The sequence below is a fragment of the Platalea leucorodia genome, assembly GCF_965183815.1.
Source record: "Platalea leucorodia genome assembly, chromosome: 6".
Lineage (NCBI taxonomy): Eukaryota > Metazoa > Chordata > Aves > Pelecaniformes > Threskiornithidae > Platalea > Platalea leucorodia.
This window is the reverse complement of record NC_138828.1, coordinates 76,216,038-76,239,202: the sequence shown is the minus strand read 5'-3', so window position 1 is coordinate 76,239,202 and position 23,165 is coordinate 76,216,038. Positions and strand designations below refer to the sequence as shown.

Here is a 23,165-nt window from a genome sequence, read left to right as displayed (position 1 = left end):
TTGCCCTGATGTGTTACTTTCTGTGATTTGCAGCTGGAGGGGGGTCTTCATGCAGCCCTGTTCTTGCGAGAAAGCATAAAGGTGATTATTTTCAAAAACAAATCTTTAATTGCATTCCTTTCTGATTTTTTTCGGATTTTTTTTTATTCCCCCTCCCCATTTCATTGTCTTGCTGAACTTTGGTCTTCATTCACAATTGCCTTTGTTATCAGCTGAGCTTAATCACTGTAAATCTTAAAAGAATTCTGATGCAACTTCTGATATTGCAATCAACATATTCTAAAATTATTCAAAGCAGTATAATTCTTATTTTTGCTGTAGTTCACTGGCAAAATTATGGTGATGAATATTGATGCAATTTTCACTTTTAAAGAGCACGTCTAAAAATAATCTCTCTGAACAGGGCATTCTTTCTTTTGATGGTAATACTTAACCTTTAACATAGCTTACAAAATAGTTAACCTTCCTGTTTTTGTTAGGCCTGGTTTTTTTTCCTTCTTCTTTCACCAATGCACGTGTATGTTTGCATGCTTCGATATGATGCTTTTTTATTTCTTTTTCTGTTCTTGATGATTAATGCTGTTCATTTTGTGTCTTACTGTGTATATTTTCATTTCTTTCTTCAAAAGTAATTCATTTAGCAGGATTTTAAATAATACAATTTGCTCTGAAGTGTTCTTCTCCCAGTTTGTGCATGGAAGTACTTCATATCTAGTTATAAGTTTACACTTTGCTTAGAACCAGTCATATCAGTACTAGAATCACTCTAGATAAAGCTGTGCAACAGTTTCATCGCCTGTTTTAGGTTAGCAAAATGTTGCTACTGCAGTGGCACTATGTGTGAGTGTAGTGCAGTCAGTGCAAGTATAGTAAGCAGAGAAATGTGTAATACTGAAAAAAAAACTTCAAAGAAATTTAAGACTAAATAAGATTATACAAACTTTAAGGACCATTACAGTGACTAGCTTACACTTTTTCCAAATATGTCCTCCCATTTTTGTGTGCAAGGAATCTCATAATGCTTAAAGAATATACCATGTGCTTTAAGAATATACCTAAATGTGAAATAGTGGGTAGAGCTGAATGAAACGGTGCTTATAGATGCAGTGATAACTTCTAGTTTAGAAACAATAAGAGTGAAAGAAAGGGTGTTCTGAAAGTAGATATTGCTGCAGTATCCAAAGGTGAGCCAGAATGCAACAAATCAGAATAAAAACACATAACACTTTTAAATGAAAAATGGTAAATCATCATTTTGATACTTTGAATTGTTAATAGTCTTCACTGTAACTTTGAAGTATTAATAGTAGTATAAATTCAATTAAAGTACTTGTTAAAACACTAACCTTTCCTTCACTCAGTGGGAAAACATGTATGAGTCATCAGCTTCTGTCCTCTTTCAAGGTTGTGGTGTGAAGATTTTGTGGTCTAAAAAAATGGCATAAACAAATGTGAAGAAATCTGTTCACGACTTTGTTTTGTACAGGTTTACTTTCAAATTGTGAATTGTTCATTTCCTGCCGCTCTCCATTGTAGAAAGGAGGGAAAAATCAAGCCTATTTGCAGTTCCTACTTGAAGTTGTTTGATAGTCTAGTACCATATAGAGTAGTAGGCTTCTGCTATTGGCTGTGGGTGAAACTTCTCTAGCTGTAACGCTCCTTTGTGCGTAGGGGTGTAAAGAGAGGCTGATCTACAGAAATCTGTGACCCTAATCTCAGAACTTGGATATTCTGTGTCTTTTCAGTCTTACTGCTTCAGACCAACTTCAGTTTTGAGCAGCTGGCCTATGCTCGTTTGTTGATGTTTCAGCTTCAGAAAATTGTTTGGAAAAAAAGCTGAAAACTCATTCCGAAATGAAAGCCTGTGTTGTGCATCTTAACGGAATTTTTTTTTTCCAAATAGTGGAAAAGTATCCTGCAGCTTGTTTTATATACTCATTTAAACATACACAGCCTAATATGCCTAATAAGTGTTTTTCAGTGTCCTTCCTCTTTCACTTACTTTTAAGGTGATCAGCTGTGGAAAGCAGAATAATATCCTGGTTTGTTTCAGTGAAATGGATGTAAATGTGAGAAAGAATAGAGAAGAATATATTATCTTTCATGCTTTTTGCTGGGAACTCTTAGCAGGATTTTACTCATTCTTTCGTAGGAGTGTGCAGTTCTCCATTACTGTTATTTTACATAGAACATACATGGAAATGTCATGGTTACTCTTCTGCCTTACAGGTTTGAATAGCATAAAATATACTTTTCTGAGGAAGACAATTCTGCAGTGTTACTGCTATGTATGAAAGCAGTTGTGATAGAGGAAGTAATACAAAAATCTGTTAATGTTTTTTAACACCCTGGTAACTTAAATGAGATGCAAAAGAATTCACCTAGAGTTATCAAAACATTGGTATCTTGCATGGTGAATCTTAGACTACTGGTAAAGCTTATTCTAAATGGCAAAACAGGCTTATCTCAAAGTGGTTATCACAAGTCGCCCTCTCTTAGCAAGTGACTTGCAAGATCCAGAAAGACGGGGTCAGTAGCTCCCTCTGTAGTCTGTATCCTGTCCCATTTACAGACTTTTCAGTGCAGTTATGTCCTTGGTTTGCTCCCAGGCAGTGTGCATCTGCAGGTATCTTTCTCTTTCCACTGCCTCTATTTAAAATAGACATTACTCTGTGAGTAAGAGAACTGTATGATGATTGTGTCAGGTTATAAGTGGTTCTCATTTTTCCTATGGCAAAAGCCTCTCTGAAGATTTTTTCATTAAGTAGTCCCTGGATCTTGATGGCTGTTGTCCATGGTTTATCACCCTGTCCCACTTATGTTGTCTTGTGCTTCTAGTCTGTGCTGCTCTTCCCCCTAGGCATTTTCCATTCTGTTATCATTGGAGTTCCAAGCCCCAAACTGCAAGTAGCCTTTGATAATTTTCATAGCCTTAAGGAGGGAGAAGTTATTTTTTTCTATTACTTGCAGTGCTTTAATGTCCTTCTGAGTTGAGGGCAGACATCCAGATGCCAGGTATCCAGTCCATAGTAATAGGACATACTTGATGAAATTAGTGGGATCTTAAACATAGTCCACAAAAATCAACTAGAATGAATAAGGTCATAGATAGTTTCCTGAATGGTTACACTGTTAAATAAAATTACTTAACTGTGTGTTTCCTTGTCACTGCTGTCTGTTTCTCTCCCGACCAGATAGTGAGGGACTGGGTATTCACTTTCTTCATTCCTTTCTCTTTTCCATCTGTTGCCTGTCATAGCTTTGAAAAATGAGTTGGATAAACTTTTTAAAAATAGATTTTGCATCTAACTGACTTCAACTGTTCAGCATTTAAGGTTGACTGTGATTTTTGGAAAACTATAAAGGTTTTTCTTATATCACTTCTCAGGTAAAATACTTTTTGGTGAAGAAGAAGGTTTGGAGGATGATCCTGAAACGCGATCAGATGTCAGCACTGCATCATTTGCAGGTAGCTGGCAGTGCAATCAACATGTGTTACTATACATTACAAATATGTTCTTTTATTGCTCTATGTAAAATATAAAAGTGATGTGTTATGGTGACTAGAAAGTGGATAGGCACTCAAAAGACATGCTAACAAAACTGAAACTACAAATACTCCTAGTTATAAAACTTACACTTACGTAATCAAGTTGACTGCATTTTTTTTTTTTAAGGGATAGGCTGTCACATTGAGCTACTGGTATAGATGGAATGGCATCTTACAGATGCTTATTTCCCTACCAGTAGTTCAACTGTTCAGTTATACACTCTCCTTAGCCTAGTTTAATATGTGGTTTAGTATGTGGTGTCCATATCGAGAGTGAAACACAAGTTTAAACACTTGATTGACTCATAAATGTCTGTGTTTTGCAGCTTCTATGAAGGGCGAGATAACCAGTGAACTAGCTTCTTCATCAGGTGTATCGACAGCTGGGTCAGTAGGGAGTTCGGCTGCTGATTCTACTGGACATGATATCATTACCGAGCAACCACGTTCTCAACATACGTTGCAGTCAGACTCCGTAGACCTGACAAGCTGTGATTTGACAAGTACAGCTACTGAAGGGGAAGAAGATGATGTGCTTAGTCGAAGCTCCAGCCAGATCAGCGCTGTCCAGTCAGATCCCACTATGGACTTGAACGATGGTACACAGGCTTCCTCACCAATTAGTGATAGCTCTCAGACTACTACAGAAGGTCCAGACTCTGCTGTAACCCCTTCGGACAGTTCTGAAATTGTAAGTGTGCAACGGGCAGAGGGGGGATCCCCTTCTACTGAGGGGCCCGACATATCTCAGAGCTCTTCCATGGAGGGCCCAGACTTGGATTCATCTACTTACTCGACTTCTACTTTTCCATCCTCAGCTAGTAACAATGGAAAGGTCAGCAGCTCGCACCCCTATTGGAGAGCTTGACCTCCTTTTAACACTTTCACTTCAGCAGTAATTAAAAACTACAAAGCTGTAATCAGTGACTGAGTAGGTCATATGAAGGCATTAGCAGATTGTCGCTCACTGGAAGAATGTCAATATCAAAGGCTTGACGCAAATATATCCTCTTAGTAGTGTATCACTCATTTTGTATAGATATTTTAATTGTTTTGATGCAGGAGGACTAATGGAAGTGTTAAAGGGTGAACAGTCTATTTGGAATGATAGAGGAATACTTTTGAAACCTAATGCTTCACATTGTTTTCTGCCTGTGCTTTTTCACTTGGCAACACAACTCATTTTTTTTCCTTTTTATTCCGTCTTAAGGATTTCTCCTACACTGAGCAAATACTGCATGATTTACTAATGTAGTAGTCGCATATCTAATAAACACCTGAAATGTGCATACAGTACAGCTATTTTAAGAAATTTGTCTTGCTTGGGCAAGTGTATTGTGAGGCTGTAAGAAAAACAGCAAAAAACATAATTACTGGGAGCAAGAGCAGAAAATGCAAAAAGGGGAAAACTTAGAATTTCTTAAATTCTTTCTTTCAAACATTATCAAACTTTTGACTTACATCTGCTGATAGTAACTTTGGAAGAGTAATAGTCTTACCACTACAAAAAATGGTAAATTTACAATTATGATAAGCAAATACTCCTGCAGGTGTGAGGATTCAAGAACCAAAGGAGTGACGATAATTGCACTGTCTCTGAATTAAATGTAAGCAGTGCAGAGCCCAAAGTGAGCAGGCGTTTATTGACAAGTTGCATTTATTGACAAGATGCATTTCTTGCAAATTCTTGTCAGACTGTTGCATATGTCAGTTTTTGTACTGTTTACAAGCAGTAATTACAAGTAAAATTATTCTTTCCTAATTGACAGGCTAAGTGGTTCTCCCACTTACCCACACATGGGCTTTTTAATGAACAAGTTCCTGACTTTACAGGCAGCTGGGAGTGACTGTAGAAGTATCTTGTGTCTTCTGATAAACTTACAATGAAATGTTTTTTACTTTTATTGTCTTTTATTAGCATTATTAATTTTTTTGTCTTTTATGGTTATTTTTCCATATACCTACTGCCTATATATTGCATTGGTACCAAGGGTCAAACTCTCTTCTAGAAGTGTCCATTTTAGTAGTTTCTGGCTTAGAATGAAGGAATTGAAATATGTTCAAACTTGTCCTTTTTTTGTCGTACACGGTGTGTTCTCAGTTTGACTTTACATATCCAGGACAAGTGAGGTTATGGGGAGTTTGACAGCAAGGGACAAGTTCAGTTTGTGACAGTAAAGGTGTTGGTTGTGATTTGTAACTGCTGAGATAGAGGGACAGTTGTGCTTGGAATAAGGGAGCAAGGAGAGCTGCAGGGGAGGCAATGCACCAAGTATATTTTCCTCACTATTAACATGCAAGTTCATGGCTCAGGTGGGAGACTGTCGGATCTAACTATGGCCTCTAATAGCCCAAATGCTGGAGGAGGAGGGGAACTGCTTTGGGGCCTGCACGCAGCTGTACACTAATATTTATCAGGCTCATATTTGCTTTCAAATTATTACTAGATTACTAACATTGCATGGCTGAGAATTAATACTGTGTGTTAAGCTAAGTTATTTTTAAGTCCTGTCCTTGCACTGTGTAGGTTTTGGAGGGTGCTGAAGGACAGTATTCTGGAATGCAAATTGGGCAGCTGCAGGATGAGGAAGACGAGGCTGCAAATATTCTGCAAGATGATTCATCGGAGTCTTTCAGAAATTCTTCTATTGGTATGTTGATAAATGGGGGGGAGGGAGGGACGACAGAACTGGTGACACCTTTGAGGCAAATGTTACAAGTGCATCTGCTGTCTAACTTCCAAGGGACTCACGTAATGGATATTAAAAACAAATAAGTAGATTGAAATGTAAAATAAGGAATATATTTCAACACTTCTAATGAATCACTTGTTTTGATCACTGCTAATTTATTTTTCATGTTTGTATAATTAAGTTCAATTAATGTGCTCTTAATTTGCATCTGAAATGTTATTTAATGAATTGCCTTTTTCTAAAGCTCTTCAACAGCCTCACCTGTTGAAAACCATGAGCCATAGTAGGCAGCCTTCTGATAGCAGCGTAGATAGATTTACATCAAAAGAAGATGCAGCAGATCCTGGTGATCATGAAAATAAGGTGAGAAGTAGTCACAGTGGTCTGGTTTAAAGTTTAAAACAACTAAGTTTAAAAAAAAAAAAATGCAGTTATGATCATGTAAATTAGTGGTAAATGTGGGTAGCCTGTATAAGTAGTGTGCTTCATTATAGGTCAAAATAACTAAGGTTGAATAGTAAATCTGAGTTATAGCCTGAATTTCATTTCACATAAGGTGAATACACGAGTGTTGATATCTTGAATGCAACCACCAGCCAAACCATAACAGAACACAGACTGCTGAGAACACAAACAGTTTTTGTCTATGCATTAGTAGGGTACACTGATACTTTATTACCCGAAATATTTTTGTGCTCGTTGCTAGCTGTGTAGGTAACATTATGATCTCAAAAGTTATTATGTCTTGCTCTTTGAGCCTCTCTTTCTGTGGAGAGGCTCATGCCACTCTAACCACAGGTTACCAATCTCCTCTTATGTTTTTTTGACTTTAGCTTTGGACCTTGTTCCGAGCTGGGGCAAAAGGAGTTTGGTTTGTGGCAAGCAGAGCTATATCAGCTTGGGCTACTGGGGAGCTCTAAATGTGAAACTACAGAAGGTTGTCAGCCTTCTTAGGAATTAATTGCTTCTCATACAAAGTTTCTGAAGATCATTGGTGACAAAAAGTGGTTTATCAGACTCCTTCAGATGCAAACAGCAAGTCTGGGTAATTCATAAAATCTACAGAATGATTGTTGTTTCTGTGACAAAATTAAACCAATTCTGATACTGGATACAAACTTCCCGAAAGCATTACATTTTAAGGCCTTTTTTGGAATATATATTAAACACATTTTGTATTACAACCTTTATACATTTGGGGATGTGCAGTATTTCTAAATCTTGTTGTGCTTAATATTTTATTTAAATTGAAGTTTAATTTTTATCCATATAAAAATTGTGATTTGCCTTCAATAGCCCTCCAGGGTAAAGGGAGACATAGGCCACTATACTGATGGAAATTCTGCTCCTTTAGTACACTGCGTTAGACTTCTGTCGGCCTCTTTTCTACTTACTGGGGAGAAGGGAGGTAAGTTTCTGTTCAAGACTCACTGGTTCATTTTGTCAATGTACAAAGTTGGAAATGTGATCAGTTTACTCTGGTTTTTAATCTCACTTTATTGGAGATTTCTGGGGTGGGGTTTTTCTGCGACAGTCCTGATTTATATGATCACACCAGAGCACAGAAAAACCTAAAAACACTTAATGTATGCCAATGAATCTGGATTGAACCATTGGGCATCTAAAGAAGTGTTATGGTAACTTAACCTGTAAGTCAAATACTTAATTACATTTACAATCTGTAAATTCTTATGATACTTAACCTGTGGGGCCATGATAGTTTATAGATTATGTGAAGCTGCAAAGACAATCTAATATCAGTATTTCTTTTTATCAGTGTTGGGTGCCCAGTTTGTCCACTATAAATGTATCAGTACCTCAGTAAGGAGACAGTTTTTGGAGTTGCAGTTCATTCTGTGGAAACTCCTAAAAACAAGTTCAGAAGAATATAGTTCTTTCAAGTACTTATTTTAATGTTTTTACAATTGATTTTGTTTACAATGCCTAATTTGTTTTAATTAAAATACGATTAAAAGTATCTTTTTGAGCTTTATCACTCAATTGTGTTTGAATTCCATGTTAACTTTTTAAAATGTACTTCAGGTAGAGGAAGTGCTGTTGTACCCATTTGTGTTTGGGAAATGTCACTTCAGATTTTAAACGATTCAGCTGTAGTAAAGCGGAGAATTGACCTAAGGTTTTCAAAGACCTAGCTGAAATCTCAAGTTGAACTTTTTTTCTCCAATTTTAACATCTCATAGTATAACATTGTATGAGTTAGTGTGGGCATTTTTCATGTGTTTTTTCACATGTGACTGTCAAAGAGAAGCTTTTTGATAGTAAGTGATTGTTAGAGAAGGCTGTTGGGGCTCAAAAGAGGAGTTCTTTACCTTTTCAGCATAGTAATAAAATGTCAGTAGGGATTTTCCAGAAAACCTTTATGGCATATGCTGCTGCTTCCATTTTTTTCCACGGGGAAGTCTGTGTCACAGGCATGTGTGTATGTGTCATTACATATATGACTGAAGTGAGCATTTAAGATGTTTGTTCTTTTTCCCTTTTCTAAACTGTTATTTGTTCACATGTTCTGCTAGTGTAGTTTTCTTGGAAAGACAGTGTAGTAGCTGTATTCTCAGACATGAAGGAAGTGAGTTGGAAGTGTGTGAGGTTATTTTTTTTTTTTCTTTTTTGAAAAAAAAAAAAAAAGCTGTATATAACTGCTGCTTCTGATAAACTGGAACTACTTGCTATGCCTTCATATTTTTTGTCCAGGCTAAGCTATTTATATAATACAGAGTTACTAATAAAGTTAAAACCAATTCAGGAAGCTTTTAAATACCCCTTTTTCTTTTTTTCTTCTTCCCAGCTTTAGTTCCTGATAGAGATGTGAGAGTCAGCGTAAAAGCCCTGGCAGTAAGTTGTGTTGGAGCAGCCGTTGCGCTTCACCCCGAGTCTTTCTTCAGCAAACTGTATAAAACACCCCTTGAAGCGGTGGGAGAAGAGTATGGTATGTTGCAGTTCACATATTCCATTTTAATGTGAATTAAATTAAAATTAAATTAAATTAAATTAAATTAAATTAAAAATTTTAATGTGAATTAATCCATTTTAAGTGAGGCAGCATCTATACTGAAAACTCTAAATCCAGTTTAGTATTTGCAAATAAATATCGCACGAATTGGAATGAACGTGTTGTCTGCTCTAGTAGCGCATATGGTGAGATTTTTGGGTTTTTGTAATAAGAATTAAGTTTCAGTGGACGAGCTTGTACAGCTTCTGAGAAGTTGAAGCTGTTTTAGTACAACTGCTATATAGAAGTGGTTTGTTTATCTTATAAACGGCTGCTTCTAATTTATTTCAGGTCATCTTATAGATGGTTTCTAAGCCATTAGGTTCATTTTTATGAATGCTACAATATGATCAGCAGGGACCTGGAGTATTCAACTGCTTTGATACTGGTAGTGGCAAAGGTGGAGAGCTGACCAAAACTCTTCTTAGATTTCCCCAGAGCATTTTGTGTATAACTGAAATAAATCACTAGTGTTTTTATATGTGATCGTTGGTCTGGATGGTGTGAATGATCTGTAGATGACGTGCAAGGAATCTCTGAAATAGAATTAAGGCAGGCATGTTGTGAATATACTGACATTGATTGTACCTCCACTGAAACTTTTTTAGGGATCAGTTAAGTCTAAGACTAGTATTTTTAAAATAAAGTAGTTGTCACTTATTTTCTTAGAGGAGCAGTATGTCTCAGATATTCTGAACTACATTGACCATGGAGATCCCCAGATTAGAGGAGCTACTGCCATTCTGTGTGGAACAATTGTCAACTCCATTCTAATTAAATCCCGCTTTGATGTGGAAAAATGGCTAATAAATGTCAGAAGCTCAACAGGTAACAATTTGTTTAAAGGATGTCCTTTTTTTTTTTTTTAATGTAACAAAAATTTTCTCTTGTTTCATTGCTCTAAATTCTCTTTTTTGTTAGGAAATCTCTTTTCCTTGGTAGACTGCATACCTCTGTTACAGAAAATGCTGAAAGATGAGTCCTCTGTTACATGCAAACTGGCTTGTACAGCTGTGAGGGTAAGCAGTAGTAGTAATTTATTTGCACCACCACAGATCACAAGGGCGTTTTTTGTTGACTAGGATCCTGCTATGCTCAGGTGTATAAACATGGAGCAAAAAACCAACTTCTTCCCCGAGAACTTTATTGTCAAAAACATGGACTCAGGCACAGAAATGGAGGAACAAACAGCTGGAAAATAATGATGTTAGTTAGATTAGTATAATCTATATTATAATAAATGATATTTCTAGTCATAAATGTAGTGGTATGAGCTGTAATGCTAAATAAACCAACAGTAGTATGAGTGCATTAGAAAGGATATCTAGCCTAAACAGGGGAGTGTGAACATGTATCACCTGGTTGTAGCCTGTATTTGGAGAGCAAAAATTAAATGTGAGGAATGACAAGTAAAATGGTGCTTATTTTCTGAAATCATTTTTAAAAGTGGGGAAAGTCTCAGGAAAGTAAGTGTTTCAAATTGGGTGAAAGATCCATCAGGCAATTGTTAAAATAGAGACGATAGCTGAATTTATGAGTGGAACTTACAGCGTGTGAATTTTATTTCTGTAATAGAATCTGTGGAAGGTGTTCTGTGAAAAAGCAGAGGGGTAAAGGAGTGAGCTTTTCCTTGAGGAATTTTCAAAAAAAAAAAGTAGAACAAGGACAAATTGGAGGCCGAGGGAAATTAATTCATCGGGGAGACACACAGGGTGGCTGGCTGTATGGCAGCTTATGGGTCAGTGAGGCAAAGCATAGCTTTTAGTAAAATGCAGATAGCACATGAAATCATACTTTTCATACATTAACTAAGAGGAGGGGTCTGTGATGCAGCTGAGGGAAGGAAATCCAGTTACTTAAAGGATGCTACATTTCTAACTTTCTGTTCCATTATGTTGTTGTTTGTATATAGTGGTTGCATGTATGATTACACTTACGATTATGGCTTTTTAGAAGACTTCGCTAGAATTGCTCAGTTCAGGCAACTTATACTAGTCAATTTTGACTTTTTATTTCTCTCACTATATAATGTAACCTGACTTCATACCTTTCAGGAGAAATGTTCAAAAGCATTTTGGGTTGTTAAGCCCTGAACAAGTAGGTACATTTTCGTGTAGTTAAATAAGACATAGAAGTTTAGAGTCCTGTAGCTTTTTCCAAAGATCACACATTCTGATCAGTTGAACAGTCATTAAAATTAGGAGGTATGACTTTTTTAAAAACTTCTGGAAATCGGAACCAGGTGCCTAAAAATACCCTGTGGAAATTAGGAGAGACTGTTTTTGAACAGATAAGAATATAATGCTTGCAGTGTTTAAGCCCTGTGAGTTTTAGACCTTACTCTTTGGAGGATTGTTGTCTGATCTGAGGCTTGTGTTCCTCTCCAGAGTTTAAATTCAGCAGCAGGTTTTAGCAGTTCACGTGGAGCTAGTGTCCTAGCCTTGCAAAGTACCTCACTCTGGTACTTTCTCCTAGCTCTTAAGCAATAACGTTTTTTAGTATTCTAAATAAAACAGATTTTTATGATCACTTACATACTTTGATTCAGAGAATAACTGAAAGTTGTTTTTTTTTCTTCTCAGCATTGCATCATGAGCTTATGTAGTAGCAGTTACAGTGAACTAGGTTTACAATTAATTGTTGACCTCCTTACGCTGAAGAATAGCTCATACTGGCTAGTAAGGACAGAACTTCTGGAAACACTTGCAGAGGTAGATTTTCGGTAAGTGTTTATGTTTTTCTATGGGTGTTGAAGCTGCAGTGCAAAGATGCTGTGTATAGGAAACTGTAACCAAAATGGAGCGTTTTTTTCTGAAACGTTAACAAGTTCCATAAAACTAATTCAGACCAATCATTCATGTAAAGAATGCATGGATTCCTTTGTCAAGTTACTATTGACTTCACTACCAAGCCCAATCCTAGTAACACTGTATAGGAGTTTCTAGTTCAGTGGTCTGTTTTATCAAGTATTCTATAAATCTGTGATCAGAGAGAGACCATATAATCTGGAAACTAACTTGGATTTCATGTCCAGTTGTGTGTGGTTTTTTTGTTGTTTGTTTTTTTTTTTTAAAAAAGAAAAAGTCCCTGACTTGTTCTCCATTATTGTCAGCTCTCTTCTGTTGCTCAGTTTCTGTTATAGTGAAATGAATATGACTTGACTTCCTTTTCTTGCGTTCCCTCATTCTCTACAGGTTCTTCCAAGCTGAAGAACAAAAGGTGTTTATATGAAAAGTCTTCAAGTTATCCTTAGTCATACAAAATTGCACTACTTCTGAATAGTGATATTTGGAATGTGTTAACATCTTTTCAAAACAGTCTGATTTTTGCGTGCATGGGGAAAAAACCCACAATTACAATTGCAATGTGTAAATAATGGTTTTTTAACTAAAGAAAAGTAATTCTTCTGTTACACTAGCCAGATAGTAGTTTAGCTAATAGCTTACCTCTTCTAAAAGTAGAAGTAAACACACTTTCAGCTTACATTTTCCCTGCAGGTTTTTTTTTTTTTTTTTAAAATAAACAAACAAAAAGAACCCTCAGCACTGAAGGGAGAAATAACCTTTAATGTTAACTAATGTACTCTAAATTCTGTTTTACCATAGGCTAGTCAGCTTCTTGGAAGGAAAAACTGAGAGTTTGCACAGAGGTGTTCATCATTATACTGGTGTAAGTAAATTACTCAAGCAGTATATTGTGTTTCTAGATTAAGGTACCAGTGCAATTTCAGCACTTAATGTTTAAACTCTATCAACACAGATTGTTGTAAGTATATTTTGTATAAGTAAGCTCACATTCTGAGACTTGTTACAATTGGAAAGATACTTTACTACTGAGATTCAAGTATATTAGCGTTCTCTGGGGGGTGTGTGGTTTTTGTTGTGGGTTTTGTTGTGTTGTGTTGGTTTTTTTTTTTTTTTTTTTTAAACTTTAAATAGATAAGTGCCAAAAAAATTTTTAAATAGTGGATCTGGCAATGTTAAGGTAAAGATTGTCTTACAGACTTGTATGACAGATGAAATCTCACTTGTTAACTATCCTTTAACAATCTTGTCAAATCATGAAAATGTTCAATGAACTTTGCTGTCCTTGTTTTCTAGCTACTAAAACTTCAGGAGAGAGTGCTTAATAATGTTGTAATATGTCTGCTTGGAGATGAAGATCCAAGAGTGAGACATGTAGCCGCAGCTTCATTAATGAGGTATATATTTGTTTTATTTTTTAAAAAAGAAAAGGATTTTAGAAAGATACTGACATGTTACTGTGTACCTATATTTAAAATAATCCCTTAGTGGGTTTTTTGTATTTTTGTTTAAATGAGGAATGGGAGGCCAATGCAGCTTTATGATACCTGGAGCGTGCATCATTCTGAATCATCAGGCAATTGTGCTTTGCTTTTTATTAGCATTACAATTACACTTAATTGTATTACATTCTGAGGGTCACTTTCAGTTTCAGCTTCTTCAAGTTAGTTTTCTGCATGCTGAAGTGATTTGTTTGGTATTCTGACAGTAGTTGATAGACTTAAAATGTTGCAGTTCTACCGAGTTGTCCTAACTCCCAAACATTGTAGTTTCCACGTGGTTATAAGTAGTGTATCTTGAAACTTTCATGCTCAATGATTATAGTAAAGTAGCAAATCTTGTATAAAAGCATCTGTTTGCCATAACCTACTACAGTTACGATTGCTGTCCAGATAAATGCACCAAACAGCAAGGATTAGTTGGTAGTTTATCTATTAGAATTCAAGGACTTAAGTTTTATGTCTAAAGAAGTTGGGAGCACCTAACAGTAAATTCCAGGAATATTTTAGTGTCAGAGGAGTCTCTTTCCTAGTTTTTCAGACTATTAGTTGCTGTCCATTCCTAATAACAAATAAAGGACAATGAAACCTTAAAAATTCTACCACTTAAAAGCATTTGTATTGCAGAAACAGCTCAGCAGAGAAATCGTTAACTATTGCATCATAGTTAGTATTTGTTGCTTTTATTCAGGGACTTGATTTTGAAATGGAGTTATTTTGTTAACTGAGTGGTAACAAGTTGGAGTTTTTCCATCTCTTCATGTTGACGTAGTGACAGTACATGTGTTAAGGTTGGAAAAGACTTAAGTGCCCAAGAAATCTGCTACAGGCTTGCAGAAACACCTTGAAACATCCAGTATGGGCATTCCTTGGAAGTACTGTCCGTGAACTTACAAAAAAAAGTGTTCTGTAGTTTTTCACTGTTGTCCAAGTTGAAAATGTTGTTCAGGAAGACTGGATCTTACTGTATGTTTAAGTTTCTCTGCATGGAAATCAGATGGTGAAAAATTGTCCTTTTCAGGTAGAAATTAGTTTTCAGTTGACAGAGATATCCATGGGGAAAATATCTGAGGATATAGGGGAACACTGAGAGAGAAATACTCTCTAGCGAAGTGGTTGTTGTAGTGTATATAGGTAGGTATCTCTATAAAAGATATTTTTTAACTACCATGTGTCTAGGGCAGTTCCTTTGTCCTGATTTGAGCTCCTTGATTATAATGAAGAGCAGTTGTATGAAGGTGAATTTGGCCTAACAATATGAGTTTTAGTAACAGTTTTTTATTTACGATTTGTTACGTCTAATTAGTGTATGCAGCTTTCTGAATCATATATTAAATGTATTTTAAATGTACTTCAAATTGTATATTAAATAATTTCTAAATAATACTTTTCCTTTTTGACAATTATCATTAAGGCTTGTTCCAAAGCTATTTTATAACTGTGATCAAGGACAGGCTGATCCAGTTGTGGCAGTAGCAAGAGACCAAAGCAGCGTCTACCTGAAACTACTAATGCATGAAACACAGCCTCCATCTCACTTTGCGGTGAGCACTATCACTAGGTATGTTATGTGACTTGTCTTGCTTTAAACGGAATGTGGACCCAAATTTCAATTCATAATGCCTAGAATCTTATTTAAATCCTGCAAATCCATGTGCTTATGAGTTTTTTCCAATCTGCAGGAGCATCTGTGGTAGTTTTAGGCTCCACAGAAACAGACTCATGTTTAAAGGATAAACTGGTGTGTGAGGTACTAGTGATGTACTCACACATTGATTGTAGGGAGTCATTGTTCTGTGATAAACTTTATCTTCTCTTCATCATGAGGTCACGCTATTTGTCCGTTAAATCGCACAACTATGTGCAGCGTTGCAAGCTAATTATATATATAAATTATTGTTCTTCAGGTATGTTGATCAGGATTTCTAACTCTTCACATCCTGTTTAATGATTGTGGTTGCAGAATTCTGTACTGCCTTCTAATTTTTATAGTGTGATCTTGTTGCTGTATTTTTGCTGTCGATTATACTTTCCTAAACTCTTCTGTTTAGATATCTTGTCTTATAGACATTGAGTTGTATGTATTTATGGGGGCTCTTCGCTTCTATCAATTTGTCATACAAGTTTTTAATTATGTACCTTTTCCACACATGATCTTAATTGTGTCACTCAAGATTTACATACTGTAGTATGGAAACAATAGAACTTTGTGGACACTGTGTTATTTCAAATACAAAATAGTTATTTTTCTACATCAGTAATCTTTTTACAGCAATAATCCAAAGTTTGTGAACATGCAAAAATGTTAGATGGATTTGAGAAAAAGCAAAGACTAATGTTAAATTGGTGATTTCTAGAGCACCTAGTTAGGTATTGAGAGTTGATCTACTGTTTCTGTTTGCTAATAAAGAGATTTGATTTATAAACTAAATTGCTTTTGCTAGTACAGAAACAAAAATATGAAAATATAAGAAGATATTTAGTGTTCTCTGATTTTGTATTTTATAAGTGGCCTATAAAATATGTAATAGTAATTTAAGCTATAATAATTTTTTATTGAGGTGTTTCTTTTTTTAATGTACATGTTTTAGTGGTATAAATACTTTTATTTCAGAACATATAGAGGTTACAATATGGTGCAAAGTCCAACAGATGTCACTATGGAAAACAATCTCTCAAGGGTTATTGCAGCAATTTCCCATGCATTGACCATATCCACTACAAGAGCACTTACAGTGAGTTTTCTTAGTTGCTATAGTGGCTGACTTTTTCCTTTTCTCTTTTTTGCTTGCTTTAATTATTTCCTGGCTATACTGGTATCTGCAGCTTTGGTACTGTGGCAATGGCACTAGTAATATATTTAATTCTCACTCTTAAGATACCTTGTTGTTGTTGCTAACTCTTCCAGTAATGAAACTGATTTAATTCTTGGTGTTAACTTTTTCAGTTTGGCTGCTGTGAAGCTTTGTGTCTTCTCTCCACAACATTTCCAGTCTGCACCTGGAGCGTGGGATGGCACTGTGGGTATGTTCCCTTATCTGTTATTCAAGCTTCTAAAAGTCATGTTTGCAAAATGAAAGTACTGTACTATATGTTGTTAAGCTTATCTTAGTGGTTATTTAAGAACTTTATACAGAAGAGTGTAACATCAAGTTGGCATGATATTAAGTGTCAGCACTTTGTCATCTCTGGAACCACAGTGTGTATCATGGGGATTGACTGCAGTAATGGAAAGATACATATGGTGAGCGTCTATCAAAATATGTAATGGGAGAAAATTTTCCATGCCTTTGAAATAAGGTTTATATTCAGGTCTTGTAGTATCTTGTGTCTTGTAGTATCTCTTTTTAAAATCAGAACATCATCATTTTCATCCTGATCTCCTGTTTATGTTGAAAAACAGCGGGTAAAGGAAGCTGTTCATAATTGCTTTTATAACTATAGAAGTGTCAGATGCATTTAAATTGTTCTCACTTGGCACACTGAATGGGAACAGCAAATGAGATATTTATAATACTTAACTAAGTGTTATGTAAGTAATATATGGTAGCCCTAAAGTACTTACATTCTGAAGAGTTTGTGTGTTTCTGAAGAGTAACTGTTGGCAACTCCAGAGCTTTGATCTTGCCTCTGATTATCAATGTGCTGTGCCACGTGAGCTGTAAAGCTAGCTACTGCGCATGTAGAGCTGTTTGGTTTTTAAATAGATTTAACATTTTTTGTGTTGATTTTCTTTGTTGCTGTTGTTGTGTCTTTACTCTTATTTTACTCTTCTGGTAACCTGAAACTCTATTGCAAAATTTTATCTTATTTTAAAACCAAAACAAAACCCAAAAACCAACCAGCAAAATGAATGCAGAATTGCAATGATGTGTCTTCTGCTCTACCCAGCTTAAAAAATGCTATTTTTAAGATGCATCTAATAATCATTAGTGATGCAATGACATAGCCTTTGCTCTTTCCTCTGATTCCTTCTTTACAAATTTTCAGCGTGTGTTCATACTAATTTGGATTGTAATTTTATTTTTGTGGAATGATATGAACATTTATCTTGGTAATAAGAATATAATATGGATATTAACATGAGAATTTTGCGAAAATTCTTTTCTGTCTTAAGTATTGTTGTTCTTATGATTAAAAAGCTATTGGAACTGCTGCATTCCAACTCTGTACAACTCAACATGGATTAATTCACGGGTTTCCAACTGTATGTAAAGTAAACAACACTTTCATACGAAAATACTTTAAAAAAAAAAAAGGAAGGCACTGTAATTACCGATGTAGCTTTGTCAAAATAATAGTATTTACACTATACTTAGTGTAAATTTTATTTTCTGAAATGGCCCTAGTTGTGTTAGGCCAGAGTGACTACATTAGAAGATTTTTTTTTTTTTTAAATTCAAAAATATCCTGAAAGAATCCCTTTATTTACAGGTTGCATAAAGTCTTTTCCTGAAAGAAATTTAGTAGTATTGTGCAGGTGTTACAGCTTTGAAAAGATGTGTGTAATTCACGTAGTACTTTGACAAACATCTTTTGGTGATCTCTGCCTGCAAGTTAATGCAAGTTAGAAACTTGAGTTGTGTGGGAAAATCTGATTTTAAAATTACTATGAAGGAAAATACAGAATGCAGCAGCAAATTACAATCTTGGATAGAGTCCACACATAAATCTAGATGATTTGATGGATTACAATTGTTTAATTAAATTCTTGTTACTTTAAAACAATATCTTGTTACATTGCAATACTACAGCTTCTCTCTCCCATCCCTACCTTGCATATGCGTGACTTTTAACTGGAGATAGTTCAGAACCATTCTGGTTAGCAATTATAATACAGAATTCTTCAGTGTATCAGTAGATGTCACTAGCAGCTTTGATACTTAGTATTTAAAAAAAAAAAAAAAAGTAATGGCTCTTCAAGAATACCGGGTACTGTTAGGTCTCTGCTGCAAACTTAAATAAAAGTTCTACTTGAGTGTTAAATGTGTATTTCTGTAGTACTGCTTTTTTTTTTTTTTAGATTAGCAATCTACTTGACTGTTAGTTTTCTTAAGACTTTAAACTTACCAAAAGGGGGAAAAAGAGTCATGACATTCCAAAATTAAACTTCCAGTGTTTCCCAGCCAAGTCCTTCAGATGAAGCTCAGAAGGGCTGTACCATTGGAATGGCCGGCATGGTCCTGTCTCTCCTTTCATCAGCATGGTTCCCGCTGGACCTCTCTGCACATCAGGATGCTTTGATTTTGACTGGAAACTTGCTTGCAGGTAAGGCAGAACAAGAAAAGTAGGATTGTCCTGATATTTTTGCTGTTAGCATCGGAAGGTCCGTATCTCACCCTGTTCTGATAGCACGCAACAAAATACTTGCAAGATTGAGCAGAAGAAATAAAGAAGGAACTTCTTGCACCCAGGAGGTTTGTAAAGATGCTGCCTCCAGGTTGCAAATTTCCTCTAGTTGCTAAAGAGAACGTGCAGTATGCTTAGTACAGGCTGGGTACAAAGAATTAACATTTTTTTTGTTGTTGTTTAAAACTGTGCACCTACTGCTGGTTTTGAAAATATAGGCTCACTTTCCCCCATTTGAATTTATGTTCATATAGAGATTATATGCTTCTAAAATTTTCTGATACTTAATTCCAAGTTTTTATCTTCTTTTTCTTTAAATAACGTGATTCCTGTTGCAGCAAGTGCTCCCAAGTGCTTGAAGAATCCCTGGAGTGCTGAAGAAGATTCAAACCAAGGTGCTGCAAAGCAGGAGGAACCCTGGCCGGCTCTGGCAGATCGAACTCTTGTTACTTTAGTAGAACAGCTCTTTTCTCATCTGCTGAAGGTCATTAATATCTGTGCACATGTAATGGATGATGTTGCTCCTGGCCCAGCAGTAAAGGTATGTATTAAAAATAAAGAAATAAAATTGTGTGACTTAAACACTGTTGTGATACAGACCTCTTCAAGGCTCCGCATTTTCAAGTTGATAATATGACTCTGCTATGTGTAGGAAAGCAAGTAAGATCAAAAGAACATGCACATCGTTCTTCCACGTCACAGGTTTTTGTTTACTTCTGTAGTGTTTGTAATACTACCTTAAATTTTGAACCTTTTATTGCTGGTGACTTCACTTGAAACATTAATTCAGTGAGGAGTGTATATAGTAGATGGAGTATTGGATTGCATACTCTGGCAAACATCTGTTGACTTCTGGCTGGCTGGCTGGAATGCACTGAGCTCCTTTTGGGTCTTAAAATAACTCTTCTATCTTTTGAATAATTGCAAAATAGTTTGACTTCTGAAACAGCTCGTATGAGATACTTCTGGGTTTGGGTTTTTGTTTTGTTTTGAGGCATTGACATTTTGAGACTGATTTAGTGACTGTAAGGCAATGTTACTAGGATTAATGATTTCTTCATATTTTAAAAACGTAAAAACATTTTTTTACACTCCTTTGTGTGGAATCAAAAGAAACTTTAGTCATTGAGCTCTAATTCTGTCTCATTGGCTTATGGTGAAGTTGAGAAGGAAAATAGGGGATATATTAAACTACTTCCTTTTAACTCAGGAAATTCATGTCCTGAACCTGAGAGTTGAGACAATTTAACTGACAGTCAAATAAAGGGGAGTTTAAACAAAAGATGAAAATGCTTGTATTTGTGTAGAAGAAGAAAAGCTACTTATGCATACAAAACTTAATAAAGCTTCTTTTAATTCCAGGCGGCATTACCTTCTCTCACAAACCCACCGTCTCTTAGCCCAATTCGGAGGAAGGGGAAAGAGAGGGAGTCTGTTGAACAGGCATCTGTGCCAATGAGCCCTAAAAAGAGTGGTGAAACGAGTCCAGGTAAGCATACTTATTCTTATTAATCCTCCCACCTACCATCCCCACCTAAGTATGGTTTACGGTGTAGAGAGAAGAAGAAAAACTGAGTAACTTGTTTTCTGAGGTTTTGGTTCAAAAGGCTGGCAGACCTACTGTCAGAAGTTCCTTTCAGTACTGCATTGCAGGAAGGGCAGCTGTGGGTAGGGGCTGCTTTACTATTTTGATTTTTATGAAAATTAACTATACTTTTCAGAAGCAAGGTACTTCTGAATCCTTTTCCTCGCTGTTTTTCTGAATCTATTCAGCTGTTGACTAAAATTAAAAAGTAATTTTTGCCTGTATTTTACTTAAAAGATGTTTGAAAGTTGCTTTGCAACTTTTGGCGGGAGTAGCTTACATTGCTCTTGGAAACAAGATTCTGAATCTTGAAAACTTTTTTTTTCTTAGTAATGAATGAAGGAAATGAGTGTTCATTCTGTTTTGTAAATTGTACTTGCACTTCAATAATAAGCCCTCTGGGTTAATTTCTCTTATCTCAGAGGGCTAGTTTCTTGGAATGCCAGTTCATTTTCTAGTTGTACAGCATGTGTTTTTGCAGTTTTCAATCCACGTGCATATTTTAAGATTCATGCTGTCTAATAATTCAGATAAGGTAAATTATGTTGAGTATAATGTTATAAGCACCCTAGAAGAAGTATGTTGTTCTAATCGATGATCTATTGTTAAGCTACTAGGCAAACTGATGCTACCGGGCCTGTTCCGACAAGTAAATCATCTTCAGTAGGAAGCTTTTATCATCTTCCATCATATCTGAAGTTATACGATGTCTTGAAAGCAACCCATGCTAATTATAAGGTACTACATGATATTTTTTGATTGAATGAGAATGTGGTTGGGCAATCGCTTTGTGTTTCTTTTAAACATGACTCTGCTTGTATTGCGACTCAACTTGTTTGCCTGTGTAAACAGTTTATCCACACAAAAAAAAAAATTGCAACAGCCACCAATAAAAGCAAAACGCAACCAAACAAAACTCCCTGATAGGCATTGTCACACTATTGCTTGTTTCTCTGCTTGTCACTAATGCTGGTACCAAACAAATGAGCCTTCGCTGGCTTGGCAATGCCAAATGGATCCCAGTGGCTGTTCTCTCCACAGTTTATTCCAGGATGGATAAGCTTTTTCCTCATTAGTTCACGTAATAGAAGATGCGTTCCCTACGGGCTTGGTGATCTGATTTTTACAATTCAGGGGGTGTATTCTTATTACACCTACTGTGTTTCTAAGAAATACATTATCCCTTTTCCATTATGTGTCAACATCCTAGGCCTTCCCAAATGTTGTAACTTCCTCAAGCTAGAAGATGTCTTTCTTAGTCAAAATGATAATCCTACCTTTCCAGCAATTCAGAAGGGAGTCTAAGCTGTCAGTGGTGTTGATTGAACTATGCTGAAATTTTAGGCAAAAGATCGTTTTGTATCAATACCAGCTTCTTTCTGTAACTTTTATTTCCTTGTCAAGTAATTCTTAAGAAAAAGTGTGTTTTTACTTCTTGGGACTAGGTTACTTTGGATCTCCAGAACAGTAATGAAAAGTTTGGATGTTTCTTACGGTCTGCCTTAGATGTTCTGTCTCAAATCTTGGAACTTGCTACTCTTCAAGACATTGGAAAGGTATAAGATTTGTGTGTTTTTTCTTTAGTAGTTAAGTTGTCCAATATCTGTGGTCCTTACTGGGAAAAAGCACGTATTTTAAAATTGGTACTGTTGAGAGAGACAGTAGTCCTAGAAGCATTGTGCTGCCACAATGTTGGGTAAAGTGCTAAAGCAGATTTTCCAGGTTAAATTGCTGCTGTCAAAAACTGGGGTAATTTTTTTTACTGTTTAAATTTTACGTGGAGATTTTTCTTTCGAGCAAAATGGTTTGCCTTCAGTCATTCTCACTATATTCATATGTTTAAATATACTCATGTTAAATATACAAAATGTCAGAAGGCATGATGCTCTCCTTCCTCTCCTGTGTCTTGATAATTTTTCTCCTTAACTGTGATGTTAGGCATTGTGGTATTTTAAGACTAGGAGAGGCAGATCTTGCATTTTTATTTCTTTACATACTTCCATGATTTCCCTTAAATTAGTGTAGTTTTACTTAGTTAAAAAAACAAAACAAAACAAAAAAACCTGTGCTATTGTCCAGTTTTCTTAGTAATGCTTTACATAGTAAAGAAAAATGCAATTAGGTGCACTTGTTTTTCTGCTTTTCTAGTGTGTAGAAGAAATTTTGGGATATCTAAAATCATGTTTCAACAGAGAACCAACAATGGCAACAGTTTGTGTACAGCAGGTAAGGAGGTAATTTTTTGTGTGTTACTGGAAGGTTAATCCTGATGTCCTGTGGTTATCAGTTGGATACTAAGACTGGCCATTCTTTTAAGGGAAGCAGTGTGAGGAAACTGTAGCCCAGGTGGAGCAAACAGAGCATGTTTTCTTTAATTTTCATGACTTGTTCTGAAACTTGATACCATCTGAATAATATAGTTTCTTCTTGAACTGCTTCCAATTCAAAGAACTGTTTTAGCTAATGCTTAGAAAACAAGTTTGTTTCCTACCTTCCCAAATGTATTCCGTAGCCATTTAACTACATCAAAAAAACTGGAAAGCAAAGAACTGCCTTACTGATGGATTTCTTGCAGGCTTCCACGTAAACATTTGGGTTCAAGTCATCAAAGCTTAATTTTGGTGGGAGGTGAGCTGTAGTAGACTTATTTCGAGTTGTCACATGGAAATAGCTTC

General features: G+C 35.8%; 1 protein-coding gene across 9 annotated transcripts in view; it reads left to right on the top strand.

Annotated features, from left to right (window-relative positions):
- The window catches only part of HTT (huntingtin), a 95,990-nt gene that overhangs the window by 17,051 nt on the left and 55,774 nt on the right, over window positions 1-23,165 (top strand). For 8 of the 9 annotated variants that reach the window (XR_014228637.1, XR_014228638.1, XM_082316112.1 and 5 more), the window contains 21 exons: window positions 34-81; window positions 3,389-3,469; window positions 3,877-4,241; window positions 6,078-6,201; window positions 6,488-6,606; window positions 7,540-7,651; window positions 9,050-9,190; window positions 9,923-10,081; window positions 10,175-10,272; window positions 11,836-11,975; window positions 12,859-12,922; window positions 13,354-13,454; window positions 14,971-15,117; window positions 16,171-16,291; window positions 16,504-16,580; window positions 18,673-18,824; window positions 19,244-19,446; window positions 20,268-20,394; window positions 21,101-21,228; window positions 21,936-22,046; window positions 22,639-22,716. Coding sequence is in view for 7 of the 9 variants with exons in the window: in XM_082316112.1 (XP_082172238.1) it covers window positions 34-81; window positions 3,389-3,469; window positions 3,877-4,241; window positions 6,078-6,201; window positions 6,488-6,606; window positions 7,540-7,651; window positions 9,050-9,190; window positions 9,923-10,081; window positions 10,175-10,272; window positions 11,836-11,975; window positions 12,859-12,922; window positions 13,354-13,454; window positions 14,971-15,117; window positions 16,171-16,291; window positions 16,504-16,580; window positions 18,673-18,824; window positions 19,244-19,446; window positions 20,268-20,394; window positions 21,101-21,228; window positions 21,936-22,046; window positions 22,639-22,716 (2,696 nt within the window). In the remaining 2 variants the exon portion in view is untranslated. The remainder of the gene's footprint in view (window positions 1-33; window positions 82-3,388; window positions 3,470-3,876; window positions 4,242-6,077; window positions 6,202-6,487; window positions 6,607-7,539; window positions 7,652-9,049; window positions 9,191-9,922; window positions 10,082-10,174; window positions 10,273-11,835; window positions 11,976-12,858; window positions 12,923-13,353; window positions 13,455-14,970; window positions 15,118-16,170; window positions 16,292-16,503; window positions 16,581-18,672; window positions 18,825-19,243; window positions 19,447-20,267; window positions 20,395-21,100; window positions 21,229-21,935; window positions 22,047-22,638; window positions 22,717-23,165) is intronic. The other variant, XM_082316111.1, reaches the window with a different exon arrangement.